Source organism: Arctopsyche grandis, chromosome 10 (genome assembly GCF_051622035.1).
Source record: "Arctopsyche grandis isolate Sample6627 chromosome 10, ASM5162203v2, whole genome shotgun sequence".
In the NCBI taxonomy this organism is placed as follows: Eukaryota; Metazoa; Arthropoda; class Insecta; order Trichoptera; family Hydropsychidae; genus Arctopsyche; species Arctopsyche grandis.
Genome location: NC_135364.1, coordinates 22772072 through 22786599, shown reverse-complemented (window position 1 = coordinate 22786599; position 14528 = coordinate 22772072). Strand labels below are relative to the sequence as shown.

The 14528-nt window shown below is 33.6% G+C and overlaps 1 protein-coding gene across 11 annotated transcripts in view; it reads right to left on the bottom strand.

Moving 5' to 3' along the window:
* The window catches only part of LOC143918344 (potassium voltage-gated channel subfamily KQT member 1-like), a 275499-nt gene that overhangs the window by 149024 nt on the left and 111947 nt on the right, over window positions 1–14528 (bottom strand). For all 11 annotated transcript variants that reach the window (XM_077440193.1, XM_077440195.1, XM_077440196.1 and 8 more), the window contains one exon: window positions 2743–2877. In XM_077440193.1, the coding sequence (XP_077296319.1) occupies window positions 2743–2877 (135 nt within the window). The remainder of the gene's footprint in view (window positions 1–2742; window positions 2878–14528) is intronic.

The following is a 14528-nucleotide window of genomic DNA, read 5'->3' as shown; positions in this document are numbered from 1 at the left end:
AATATATAGTATTTTATAAATTTCTCTAGTAACTAAATAAAATAATTCATCATCCATCGGATGACATAAACACGTGCGAAATGTAACTGTTATGAATTACATTTTCAATCAATATGTATGTACATGTATTTAATATATTATAATACAATGACGATTTCATTATATTATATTATATGTATGTAGATTAATACATCTAGATATGTAGATACATACCTCCACAAAATCACGAGCATCATATTTTACCTGAAAGGATGTGGATCCCTTCACGATTGGCTTAAGATTTCATCTACACACATATCAAGGTATTCATCTTCATATGTACATATGTACATACATATATACATAAATTCGTAGCCAACAATAGTTCAGTGCAAGCAAATGGCTAGTTTGAACCCAGCTAGATGGTCGGTTAATTCTACATATATACCTATACATACATACATACAGTGCATAGTTATGTGAGATGGGAAGCACTCGAGCCAAATTGAATCAACAAGGGGGAGTATGGGCGAGATGAAGCCAAAGGGGAAGAGGAACGTAGAGGTGTTATGCCAAGTGACCATTACGACGTATATTAGCGAACGTTAACCCATAATCCGACATCAAAGAGACGTGAGACCGTTTGGCCGTCAACCGGGTGACCGTCGAAAATTAACCGACATTCAATTATATTTAATACATCATCAAAGAGATCGATCAAAGATACCGCGCTCGCCCCTGTCATGCAAACAAATTCAAAGATTCGATACGATACGACTTTCCTTTATTCGATTTGAGAACAACAGAGTAGGAAAAGTCGGTAATATTATACAAAAGGGAGGGTTCATTTTCTCCGAGGGACTTTCGTTAGTCAAATATTGATATTGTGACAGTCCAAGTACACGGGTATATTATATACATACATACATATATATACGCATATGGGTATGTCGAATTCGGATAAATATAAACCAATTTCCCGAACAAGACAGATCCACTCCGCGAGGGTAATAAATATACCGCTCGCATGTACGCATGTACGTACATATGTATCGTAGAATTCAATAGAAATAGCCCATTTTCAAATATATTCCCAATTTATATCACATATGCAGAATTGTTAGATTATTTTTCATGCACAAATATGTATTGAAAAGGTTCACATGTGGAGAATGTGTTATATTTCAATTCTTGTATTACTGAATACGTCAGCAGAACCATAAAAAATAACGTAATACTATTATCTAATGGTTGACCGTATTGACATTTTATCATCCAATCATTATAGAAAATCCCATAATGTGATCATCCAGCTTTCGATTACATGTAGGGACTGAACATTAATAAAATTTATCAAATGCTAAAAATGTATGTATTCAATTAGCTGGATGTAGTTTCACTTATCATTCTTGATTTAACTTATATTTTTGCTCAAATTAGTCCTTGAAATGTAGGCCTACTTCTTCGATAAATCTACACATTTGTACACTTTAAACTATAAAACTATGTCTAGTGATGCCATGTATGTACATAGATACATATATGTTTGTATATGTACAATTGGCCGGAGCAAAAAACGCTAATTTCGGATTTTCATCGACCTAGTAGAAAACTATTTTGATGCAAAATATTATGTTTTACATCGAAACAGGTAATTTTATCCTCTTTACATTTCCTAAAATTCTTAATTTTTTCGGTATTTTTTGTATTCGAATTAAAGTCATATACTCAAAGGAAGCTTTCGACAACTTTTATTTTCAAAATAATCACGGAAACAAAAAAAAATGACTATTTTCTGGGAATGACGCTTCCCCCATACAATCACCCATTTCGAGCGAAACGGCGACTTTGAATTCTCGATAATGGATCAAAACTTATTAAATTGAACCAAAAAAACTTTAATAGACAATAATAGAATATCGACCGTTTATTTTATTTATTCAAAAGTAAAAAAAAATCGAAATTATTCTGGAAAAACAGATATATGTACATACATATATATATATAAAAAAAATCCTACTTTTTCTAAGTTTTTGTCGAGATAATTCGATTAGTTGTTGGCACAGGATATTGTTTAAAATCATTGAATTTAAGGCCTTGTTCATAGTCTCGACAATGTCCCTGCGACAAAGTCGCAGAAGTGTCGCTGTTCATACTAATGTCTAATAGTGTTCATAGTAAGCGCGACAGTTTGTCGCGCGTACTATGAACACTATTAGACATTCATATGAACAGCGACACTTCGCGACACTTCTGTGACTTTGTCGCAGCGACATTGTCGAGACTATGAACAAGGCCTTAAATTTGTTTTGATACATGGAAATTTTTCCGTTAACCACCGCTCCTGCCGAATGTGCATACATTCAACAGAAATAAGAAACATATCTCAAAGAAGTGTTGGAAGTTAACAAAAATAGGTCAATATTCTTAGTTTTGAGAAATCATAATTAAACTTAAGAAAAGTGCCGTAAAATAAAGAAATATATGAGCTTAATCCGTTCAAGATTGAGATTGAGATGGAAACAAAGCTCCAGTAGCAGCCGGAAATAAGTTCTCCTTGGAATAAACTGATTAAATCGTTGATACTCCAATCTAACCTTGTATTAAAGCAAAGATGAAGAAAAAGGCAAATTTCAATCGAACGTGCACTTTTCCTTTGCACAGCACTGACATTTTCCATAACACTTACTTCGCACAGTAAAAACTTCCAAGTTCAAAATATAAAACACACATACATATTTATATTACTATTGATCCACTGACCTTAATATGAACTCAATGGCGAACCAGATAACCACAACTGTCTCCATATAAAACAAGATGTTCCCTGCTGTGGTCTCGTACTCGGGTATTGTCGAGAAAACGCTCAAAGCCAAGCACATGAACACCATGAAGAACCTGAAAAGACATGAATAATACATTAAATCGAAGCTTCGGAACAAACGAGCGTGAAAGGGAGAGGGAGCAAAGGTAAAGGACGAGCGAGCTTTTGGCCCTTTGCATGAATTATGTCATCAGTATGTACATACATACATACATATGCATAAAGTGTAAGCGACACACGCGATACAAATTCGATAAGCTCGTCTATAATTTAACACTCATAATAATATTACTATTGATCCCGACTTGACGATAAATATTTTAACCACTCGAAGGACGGACAACGGACCAGTTTATAAACCGACACTTTTGCTCTGCCCACATCCGAGTCGAACGAACCGAGCTGAAATACGTTCGGAAAAATTATTACCAATTGGCTAAAAGGAACCTAGATTATAAACTAGCATTTCTCAAACTTGAGTACGGTTATCCCCCCGGGAATTTCTAATAATACTTTCGCACAAGTTCAATATACAACATGACATTCATTTTTATTGAAAAGCTAAATCAACTGTATGTACGTCGCCGACTGATGACAAAAAAACGATAAATAATGATATCTTATATATGTGCATATGTATGTATATAAAAAAGAATGTCTGTATGTGTGTCTCGAATAGGCTCCTAAACCACTGAACCGATTACGATGGAACTTTCAGGATTAGCCAGCAGCATAGCTCGGACGTTAAGCTTCTGCTTACCGTCAAGAAGGTGCCGGGTTCTATCCCTGAATGAAAATGAATTTTTCAGAGTATGCTGTTGGTCAGACCTGGATTTGTGACTCCAGGTTGATCGTTTCCTATCAGAGTTTGCCAATTTTCTCTGATTTCATTGTGGAAACGGTTCCCGGAAAAAAAATTGGCTAAAAATCCTTCCTACCTACTATGTCACCACTATTTGAAATTTGATGGATGTACAATAAAAATTTATGTACAATTCATAGATGTCTCGTTAATTTGCGAGTTTTTTCAGTGTCTCGCAATTCAACGACTTATAATAAAAAAATGCTGCATTTGTATTTGTAATTGGCCAGGAAGGCGCATTGGGATTTACCTGTAAGGCCTTCCTGGTATATATGTAAAAAATAAAATAAATAATAAACAATAATAAACAATTTGTTGTGTGTATGTGCGGGAAGATTACTGTGAAAAAAACGGGAACGGAAACGGGAAAAACGGGAATGAGTGTCATTGCAACGCAATAATTTCTAATGTGTTCGCTGCTTGCGTTTTTCCGACAAATGTGAACGGGAACGGAAACGGGAATAGCATGCGTTATTATGGCATTGCAACACATGCCGGGTTCAGCTAGTTGTGAATAAAATATAGATTATGTATTTATTTATTTAAGCTTAACCCTTTTCGGCACGAGATTTGAAACAAAAAAATGCGCGTGTTGCACAGAAAAAAATAGTATTTTTAGTTAATTAGTGGGACATAATATAAACCTTTGTGCTTTAAATAGTTTTAATTTTTCGACGTGGTATAAATTACATCCCACCATGCAGCAAAATACAAAAAAAAAAGATGGGCCATTTTTGATACCGCTATGCTTTAAAGGGTTAAATTTGTAACATTGTGGCATTGCAGGAGACCCTAATGTGCCACAATGGTCGAAAAAATACAGAGAGATGAGAAAAATAAAAAAATAGACATATATATGTAGACAGACAAAAATACATTTATACATAATCGTAAATAGCAATAGCATTATAATAATAGCAGATAAAGTAAATATATCAAATAATAAAAGAAAAAATATTTAATTTTTTGCATCTACAGCCAGCTAGAATATATTACATATATAAGAACCAGCCGCAAATACAATACATCCCTCCAAGGCCCAAATGGAAGAGAGAAGATCAAAATTCCACTCATACATCACAATACAATTATGAAAACAATGATGAGCGCAGGTTACCAGACAAATAGGTTACAATAATCTCCGATAACCTACGCTCATTGAGATGGAAAATATCACATTCAGACTCAGCAGTAATGATTTAATTCAGTAATGATATCAGCATTAATGATTTAATAAGTCGGATAGCTCTTGTAATAGGAGCCGTTCGATAAAGAATTGTGCGAGCAGGAGGTACAACCATCAAATGATGATATCTACGACGCACATAATTACTATGTACATAAAGTCCCAAGTGTTCCCGCAACGACGGGCATGGAATATTACCACGTAGAAGCTGGAGAAGAAACGTCATATTGTGACAATATTGACTTGACAGTACGAAGCAAGCAATATTGCGCGGTATCGTCGCGCTCTGTAATGTATATATAATTCGATTTGCCTTCGATTTTGCACGTACAAACAGCGTGAACGTTCAAAAACGAGCGGTGCTTTATAGTATGAATGAACTAGACTTTTCCGTGCAGTGCTGTGCTGTATTCTGCCGAGCAGCGCTGGATAATACAAACGAACCTCTATGCGTGAGTCTGATGCAACAAGTTTTTTTTATCTATGTAAAATCAAGTCTTGTATTAAATATTATATGATCGTCACTAATGCGATTGTCTCTCTTTCACTCATTGCGATGTCTTTGTTTTACAGTTGTTTGATATCATTGATAAGAACAGCCAAAACTGAACTTGCATTATATTATTTTCTTAAGTAAACTTTATAAGGGAGAACTTTTCACTTGGTGTGCTAGTATGGATCATATATGTACTTTTAAAACAAATATGACAACCCAAGCTTCTACATATGTAGATAAAAATTTTTCCGTTTCCAATACAATTGGCAAATAGAAAGTATCATGTATAATAAAGGTAATCTGCAAGTTCTTGTGCTGCTTATTATGAACGTCTAATCAAGTATTATTCAAAGATGAAAATTACTCATACAAAAATTTATTCTAAAAAGTACCTTCCATCGATTAAATACATGAAAAATTGTTAAAAATTGTATTCTGATGATATATTCAACTCCGATTGTGAACATTAAGACTTAAAATGACACTAATACCAAATAACAATCTATAATGACACACAAGACGGTCGTCAAGTCAAACGATTAATTTGACGATGGCGCTACTATTCAGCGTAATATGAACACTATCTCAATGTCTGCCCATTTCGAATTACACGAAATAGTCACGTGGAGACTATTGACGTTATAATCCGGGTTTTACGACCGGTTTCTGCGGAAGGGTAAAATGCCACAGTGTACCATACATATAGAGGGTCGATATTCCAATGGTCAAACAGAACACACACTCATAAATATAATATAAGCGAACGATGTTGATATCACATTTCCTCCAAATATTTGACATGGCATCACTTATGTGTGTACGTTGAGATAAATTGACAGTAAGAATGTTTATTCTTTGATGTGTAATTTATTATGTGGTGTGTTTTTCGCGCTGCGAGACTTTTCCGGGAATTTTCCGCTATATTTGGTGGCTAGTGGCGGACTTTCGCAATGTATATAAGTAAATTTAAATCGAAATATTTGCACATTTTTAAACGGGTAATTGGTGAATGATTGTAAAAACGTGTTTAGTGATGAAGTGCTTTAGCGTATACAAAGCATTGAACTTTTTAACACATTAATCTTTCGGCTGGCACGGAAACAAATTTGTCTTTTCGTTCTATTTTATTATACCGAATTTTTTCTTAGGTAAAAAGCTCACGTTTACATTGAACTGTTCAAGTGAGTCAAAACATTACTTTTATTTTGAATAAATCTCAATAAAATATACATACACAAATGAAATTGACAAAAAATAAATTATACGTATTGTTTTTATATCATCGTTCTTGAATAGAAGCTTTCATGTATTATATATTATAAAACTTTTTACTAAGCAGTAAGACTGTCTGCAAAAGCAAATAAAATAGAAAATGAAATACATCATAAAATTTATGAGTTGAAAATTAATACATAACTATCATAATTCATTTTGAATAAAGCGACTGATTTATTTTTCTTAAACGTAATTTACAGTTACTACTCATTTAACTTGGGAGGAAATTCTGTGGGGAAAAAAGCAATTTTTCAGTGCAACAAAGAAAACGATTGGATTTTTATAAAAGACCATTTAGTTATAGATGAACTCGAGAAAGACAAATTACCTAAGAATTCCTATAGTTTGGAAATAAATTCCACGACAAAGTCTTAGAGAAAATTTATGGTGAAATATACATAATAAACTTGATATACATACGTATGTATAACTAACCAGGATATAAAAATCAGCTAATAACTAAAAATTAGTGTATGTGATGTATGTATTTAAGCTTATTGTAAAAATCTTAATGTATGTAAGCTTATTGTAAATCATATTAACAATTAGATACAACATAACTTCTTATTGAATACTTATCTCGCAGATAAAACCGACTGAGGAGATATACAGTGAAATATCAGATTTGACATATTTGGCCAAAAATCAATATATATCGTTTATTACATTACATGAAGCTAGACGCCAAATTTGAAATTTGAGTTAAAACTATAAATATTTAAATATTAGAGATAACCTATAGAGCAAGTTTTATAAAATATAGAGTGAATTATAGGCGTTTAAACAATAAAAATCTTATATGGCCATATCAAGGCAAACAGGTAGGAAGACACGGGACGAACGCTTATTAAACGTCAGGAAGGTTTACGGGCCCCGTTTTTAAAACGCGTTGTATACGATATTTTATCTCCAACGTAATGGCAGACGATACATTAACGTGTATTGATGACCAAAATGAGCAATATGGCAAAGTATGAAAACGATCGGATAAGAGATAAAAATGACCACTAACACGAAAGCCATGTGAAACGTAAAGGAGGTATGTAAAAAAGTAAAAAGAGATATTTTACAATTTTCGATCGATGTATTATTAAATACAAACTTCTACATACATATGTATGTATGTTAAAATCTTCTTTTATTACGAAAATTTCAATAACATTTAATTTTAGTTTACATTTATGTATGTATTTCATAAAGTTATTGTTTCATAATATGATGAAACCATATAAAATTTTTATTCATGTAACTTTAATAATCGATAAAACATCACAGACAAATTATGATAAAGACCGTAAAACATTTAAATCGCTAAATTCCAAACAAAGGATTGACATCCAACCCCTATTATATCCAACTTCCATTCTGATTTCACTCATTCGATTGTACCGAATTTACGCCGCCAATATAAACCTTCATTTATATTCACCCTCGGGAACGTTTTAGAAATCGTTAAGATTCCCGTAATAGGAAAACCCGTAGACCGTTTAGATCGATCCACACACACACACACACACACACCCTCACACAAACCAAACACAACTAACGGATGTTCAGAAGGGTTCGAACGACTTCCATAAAACTCAAAAACTAATAAAACGACGTGATTTGTGGACCATTTTGACGCCTACCCTCTAATCAATCTCGCGTTTACTCTTTTCATTTTTTTTTTTCGTTACGAAAAGAGGGGCGCAAGCTCCAAAGGCGACATTGCGTATTCGACACACACGGGAGCCGTCAATGGTGTCTGAATTCGAGTCTAGGTCGTCAAAAAACAGGGGAATAAAAAGAAAACACAGACCGATAATATCGTCCATGGTAAATAGAGGACCGGCGACAAACGAGCCATGGCTTGATCACCGAAGTGTAATCCGTCATCATTACAAAACTGCTGGGGCAAAAATACATTACCTCATTAAAAGGTGTGCTCTGACCGACACACAAAGTGTAGTTAACCCCGGTCTTTCACTCTCCATCCCTCCCGCCCGTTTCCACGTTCAACAATTTATTATTTATCGCTCGTCTGTACTGGATACGTCCTCCACAATTTGGGAAATTGTGCAAACGCACCGGGCGGCGCCAAAATGGAGATTAATGAAAGGCGTACAAATTTAACGGCGCGAAGTTGCCGATGAAATTTTACGCGGGCGCGTAATTAATTCGCGAGTGTGAAAATTTTCATAAATCTCATCGGGAAAATTCCCCCTCCGTGTATGTACATGCGACGAGCTCGCGAGAGAATGGACCGGAAAATCGGCGCATTGCTTGCGAATGGCTCGAAAGCTACACAGATGCAAGTGCTAATTGTGTCCATCTACATATGTACATATATACATTTGTATACCAGGACCAGCCTTTTTACCTACAATTGTACGTACAATTGAAACTTCTTTAATATGTATTTTGTAGACGTAGAATTACACTGATTCATGAAGTTACATATGTACATATGTACTAGCGGTAGACAGGACACTAAATATTGTCGCATTTGAAATCGCAAAAATCTTTAAAATTAATATAGATGAATAGAAAAAGAATGATGTTTCAAAAAAATAATAATTAGTTGGCTTTGTGACGTATAATAAGTCAGCTGTTTTGTATCAAAGACGATGTATGAAATTTTGTATTAAATCCTGTATACGACCGTAATGTAGGAAAATATTGTTAATTCTAATGCTTTTCTTAACGCAAATATAAAAAAAATTATGAAATAAATCAATTTATAACATAAATAAACAACTAGATATAAAATAAATATATTTATTTATTTATTTTATAGTTTTGGACCATTGTGGCATTTCAGGAAGAACCTAATGCTCCACAATGGCCTAAATAAGAAAACTAGAGAAAAAAATTAACATATAGAATAAAAAGAAATAAAAAGCAAAAGCAGAAAAATAACACAAAACTTTTGTATAAATGAACAGAAGGAAAAAAATTTAACAAAAAAAGTCAAATAACACTACATACATATGTATATACATACATATGTATATACATACATATGTATGAGCCATTATATTTGAAAGTGTTTATAATCTAAAAATTTATAATCTATAAAAACACTATTTTTGTTTGACTTCATTCACAAATTGTTATTACTTCTTTTAATTCAATATTTCCAGAGTCTCGGAAAAGCAGAATAAACATATAACAGGCCACCAGTATTTTTAAATATTGCTAAAAACAAAACATTATATTTAATGTTTTACGAGATATTTCTCGAAATGAAGAAAAGTGGACTGATGACACTTTCGAATATAACGGCTCATTTTACAGATTATAAATTTTGTAATCATATTCAAATAGTCGTTGTGGGTTGGATGGTTATATCTTGAAATCTTGAGAATATTAAAAGCGATACTGAATTATTTACAACTTAGGGTACACATTAAAAGTATAAGTTTTATCTTCCTTACGGCTGAAACTTCAAAGATCCATTAAAAAAAGAGTTATACTACCCTATATAAATGATATAAAAACTTGATTACATCATGTTTAATTTCAAAAGTTTCATAACTTAAACTTAAAAAAAAATAACAAGCTTTACGCGACATACAACCATCAGGATAGCTTGGTAGTTGCGTTGATACAAACCACCGAAAGGTTACTGGGTTCGATCCTGTGGGTTGACCTCGATTGAAAATAGTTTACTCTGAGTATTTCTGCAGTACTGATGGTCAGACTTGGATATTTGTGACTCTAAGTCAATCATTTCCTATCAGATTTTGCCAATTTATCCGATTTCATTGTTGGAACGGTTCCTCATCAAACCCATCAAAAGCATAACCAAACTGACGTCTATTTGTCACCACTATGTATATGAAAATGATTTCAAATTTATATATAATCTACTAGCTGAACCCGGCATGCGTTGCAATGCCAGAATAAGGCATGCAATTCCCGTTCCCGTTTAAAGTGATGGTTGGAGCTCAACTAACGTCTCTTCAAAGCCGTGTTGTCATAAACCAAATGGTAACGTGGTTACTAACGAACACATTTCCTTGACTACACAATGGCGCTACAAACTTTCACGTCGGTAAAATCGTAATTACGAATATTATTAAGAGGTTTTTTTTTTCACAGTAAGGTTCCCGGACATGCATACAACAAATTCTGAAAGTTCCATCGTAATCGGTTTAGTGGTTTAGGAGCCTATACGAGACAGACAGACAGACAGACAAATAGACATTCAATTTTATATATTTATTTTTTTATTTATTTAACATACTTGGGGGAGGCGGCAAAGCCGATAGACCCAAAGTGTTTGATTTATACATATTTTATCAATTTATACATATTTGTAAATTACATGAGAAAAAAGTAAAATTCATTCAAAACGACAATATTAAAATATAAATAAAAATAAGAGAGAAAAAAGTAAACAAGATACAGAAATAAGATATTGGGAAAAAAGAATTACAGAAATCGTTTAAATTTAAGAAATACATCAAGCTTATTCTTAAAAATATTAAGGTTGTCAGATATTACAATATCACTGGGAAGACTATTCCAAACTGAAACCACTCTGTTTGAATATAAGGAATCTCTGATCAATTTATTAGATTTTTCTTTTTGGAGTCTAAAAGAGTGACCTCTGAGGTGAGTGTTTTCGTTGAATGTAAAAAGATTGGACATATGACGTTTATAATGATTATTTAGCACTTTAAAGACTTCGATTAAGTCGTCTATTATTCTTCTCGTCTCCAGTGTAGTAAGATTCATTATTTTCAATATTTCGTTATAATAAAGTGAATTAAGTTCAGAAGGAATCTTTGTAATTCTCCTTTGTACCCTTTCGATACATGCAATATCTTTTTTAAAATGAGGATTCCATATGCTAAAAGCGTATTCTAATTTAGGTCTGATAAAAGTTTTGTATATTTTTGATAATATAGAAAATTGAATACACGTTTTATTACATACAAAAATGAGTAACATTGTTCACATTATAGTTAATTGTATATATGTATGTAGATACATTTACATATATACAAGTTTTATACCATGGGCGTCACTCAGGGGAAGCCGGTAATGGTATCATGGTAAAATATAAACAAATATAAAAATAAAAATAAATACATAAATAAGAAAAACACATTACAACATCAACTCATCTCGAATACTACGTTGGTTTAAAATGCGCTATAATATGTATAATATATATTCCACCGGAATGCAAAGTTCACGAAGCATTTGTCACACTAACATCAAACCGGAGCTCGAATTCAAGATAAAATAATATTCAACAGTTGTTCTGTAAATTGAGAAGTTTCCGGCGAGAGAAGGGGGAGAGACTCGTACTAGAGAGAGAGAGGCTGAGCGACGATCGCCAAACGTTGTAAACTTCGGAAAAGCCATCCGTGCAGCCCCAGAATTTCCCTCGACCCGAAAATACACACAGAACACTGTCGTTACTCAAAACTACCCGCAAATAATACGTATACGTGTACGGAGAGGGATACGTCCTTTCGAACCGAAATACAAGAGGAAAAAATTCGAGGACCGTCCTATCGCCAGAATGAAAGAGGACACGTGAGATACCCTAGTGATCAAGATGAAACACGAGTCCTTTTTATATAATGCATAAGCCGGTTTTTACGCGGGGAAACTTACGTGATTTGCATGCGACATCCGCAAGAATTCAAGTCTCGTTCATATATTATATATTGATAAAATGAACAGGGCGTCCCGAATATCGAAAACATTTTACCATCCGAATATCTTTAACTTTTCCGTTTTATTCAACACGATTGCATTTTACGTAGAACTACATTGAAGTCGTGAAAGGACATATTAGAAATATGCCACCTAAAAATCCGTGATTATCTTATAGATGACTGGACAATCTTCATATTGTTATGGTCGCTCCCAACCAGATATATTTAGTATAAATGTATAAATAGAGGGCTACCGACGGTTCTCTGTATTCATTAATATTAGTATCAATTTAACATTCGATTGGTGATGTGCCAATCACCACACACCAGCCGGCAGTCCCTTTTCTCTTCTTCAATAAAGGAAAGTAAAGTAACAGAAAGGAGTCATTATTAACAACCACAATTACACATTTTTCCAATGACAATAATACTTGAATATCTATAGCATAATAATACGTATAAAAACGGACGTGACGTGTGTGGATATGTGACTATGTGTATGGGTATGTGGCAGACGCGTCGACACACACCCAATCAGAGCAAAGTATTCGAGCGTGGTAACTGGGAAGTGGAGAGGGGGGGCGTGGAACGTCATTTGACGACAGGCATGTGTGACGTTGGGCCGAGTCACGAGTGATACATACACACACACTTCTTTCATTGCGAACAGGTTAAATTGGTGAGCGCGTAATGCACACACTTTTTACTAAGATTAACATTGCGTGCACCCGCGTACCTATAAATTACCTTACTAGATATTTATATTATAACATATAACTTTATTTTAATTCGTGTATCAATTCCTTTCCGAAACCACCCGTTGAAATCAACGGGCAGAACACTAGTAATACATATAAAAACGGACGAATACCAAGAGTATACGTTATGCATAGGGATGGGGTGTGACGAGCGATCATATCGAGGAAACGTGGGAAACCGGGTAGCGGAGAAGTGGGGGGTGTGGATCGTCTGACATGTGCTCCTGATATTGGGCGCCTGACTTGGAACTGGTGGCGTCAGCGTCAGATGCCCTGCGCGGAAGCGTACACACATACACATATACACGAAGTCACACACACACTCATATTCATCATTTGAATATGAGTGTGTGTGTGTTTGAACTGGTTTTAGTACACGTGCATTTAACAATAAGAGTTATGGCTCTTGTTTAAATATTTTATAAAATATTCGTCTATCTTATATATAGACGCAATTATATTGTTATTGAGATGAGACAAAAACACAGCTTTCTTAAAGATAGTATATTTAATTATTCAATCAATAACATTTGACGTACAAAAGAAGTTAAATAAACTACAGTATATTAGCTGTTATATTTGAAAGTAGCGGACGTACAATTTTCAGTTCCAATAACACTATTTCTGTTTAACTTAATTGACACTTCTTTTAATTCAATATGTCCAGAATCTCGGAAAAGCAGAATAAACGTATTACAGGCCACCATTTTTTTTTTAATATTGTTAAATGCAAAACATTATATTCAATGTTTTACGAAATATTTCTCGAAATGAAGAAAAATTTATGCTACTTTCACATATCTAATTGATGGGCCCTACAAAATAATTCCTTATTTCGGCACAATTTTAACGATACACAAAAACATATATGTCTGTAATCATGTTTATTAAACAACCTTGACGAGTATTTTTTGACGTCCCACAACTTCACGAAGTTCTAGTGATCTCAAATTGAAAAGTGATATTCATCCACCTTTGTAGGGAAACCTGAAATATTCCAATGAAACACACTTGAGTATTGCGAAAATACGAGATCAAAAATAATTAAGATCAAAAACGTTTCTTGGATTGTATTATTTACGCTTGGTGTTGTTTTGACTTCTGTAATCTGAGCAAACTGAAAGCGGTATTTGAAGACGCGTTCTCAGAGAGAATTTTCTTTTTAATTTCCTCGAGGGCTTTCACTTCTATTTGCCAAAGTGACATAAACAGAACAAATTTACAAAGAAAACACACATTCAAACACGATCTGTTACCTACATTTGTATATGCAAAACATTTATATTACAACACAATATTTTAACACAAATATTGAAAGCGAATCAATGTCGAACTTTGGAACGCTCACTTATTGCTAAAAAAAGATCGATACACATACAATTTGTTTCTATAAATAGACAACTCATTCACGAACGGAATGCTAAAATAGACTAGCATTGAAACATCTTATCAATTATCATATTTAACTATTATTTCATTAATACTTAT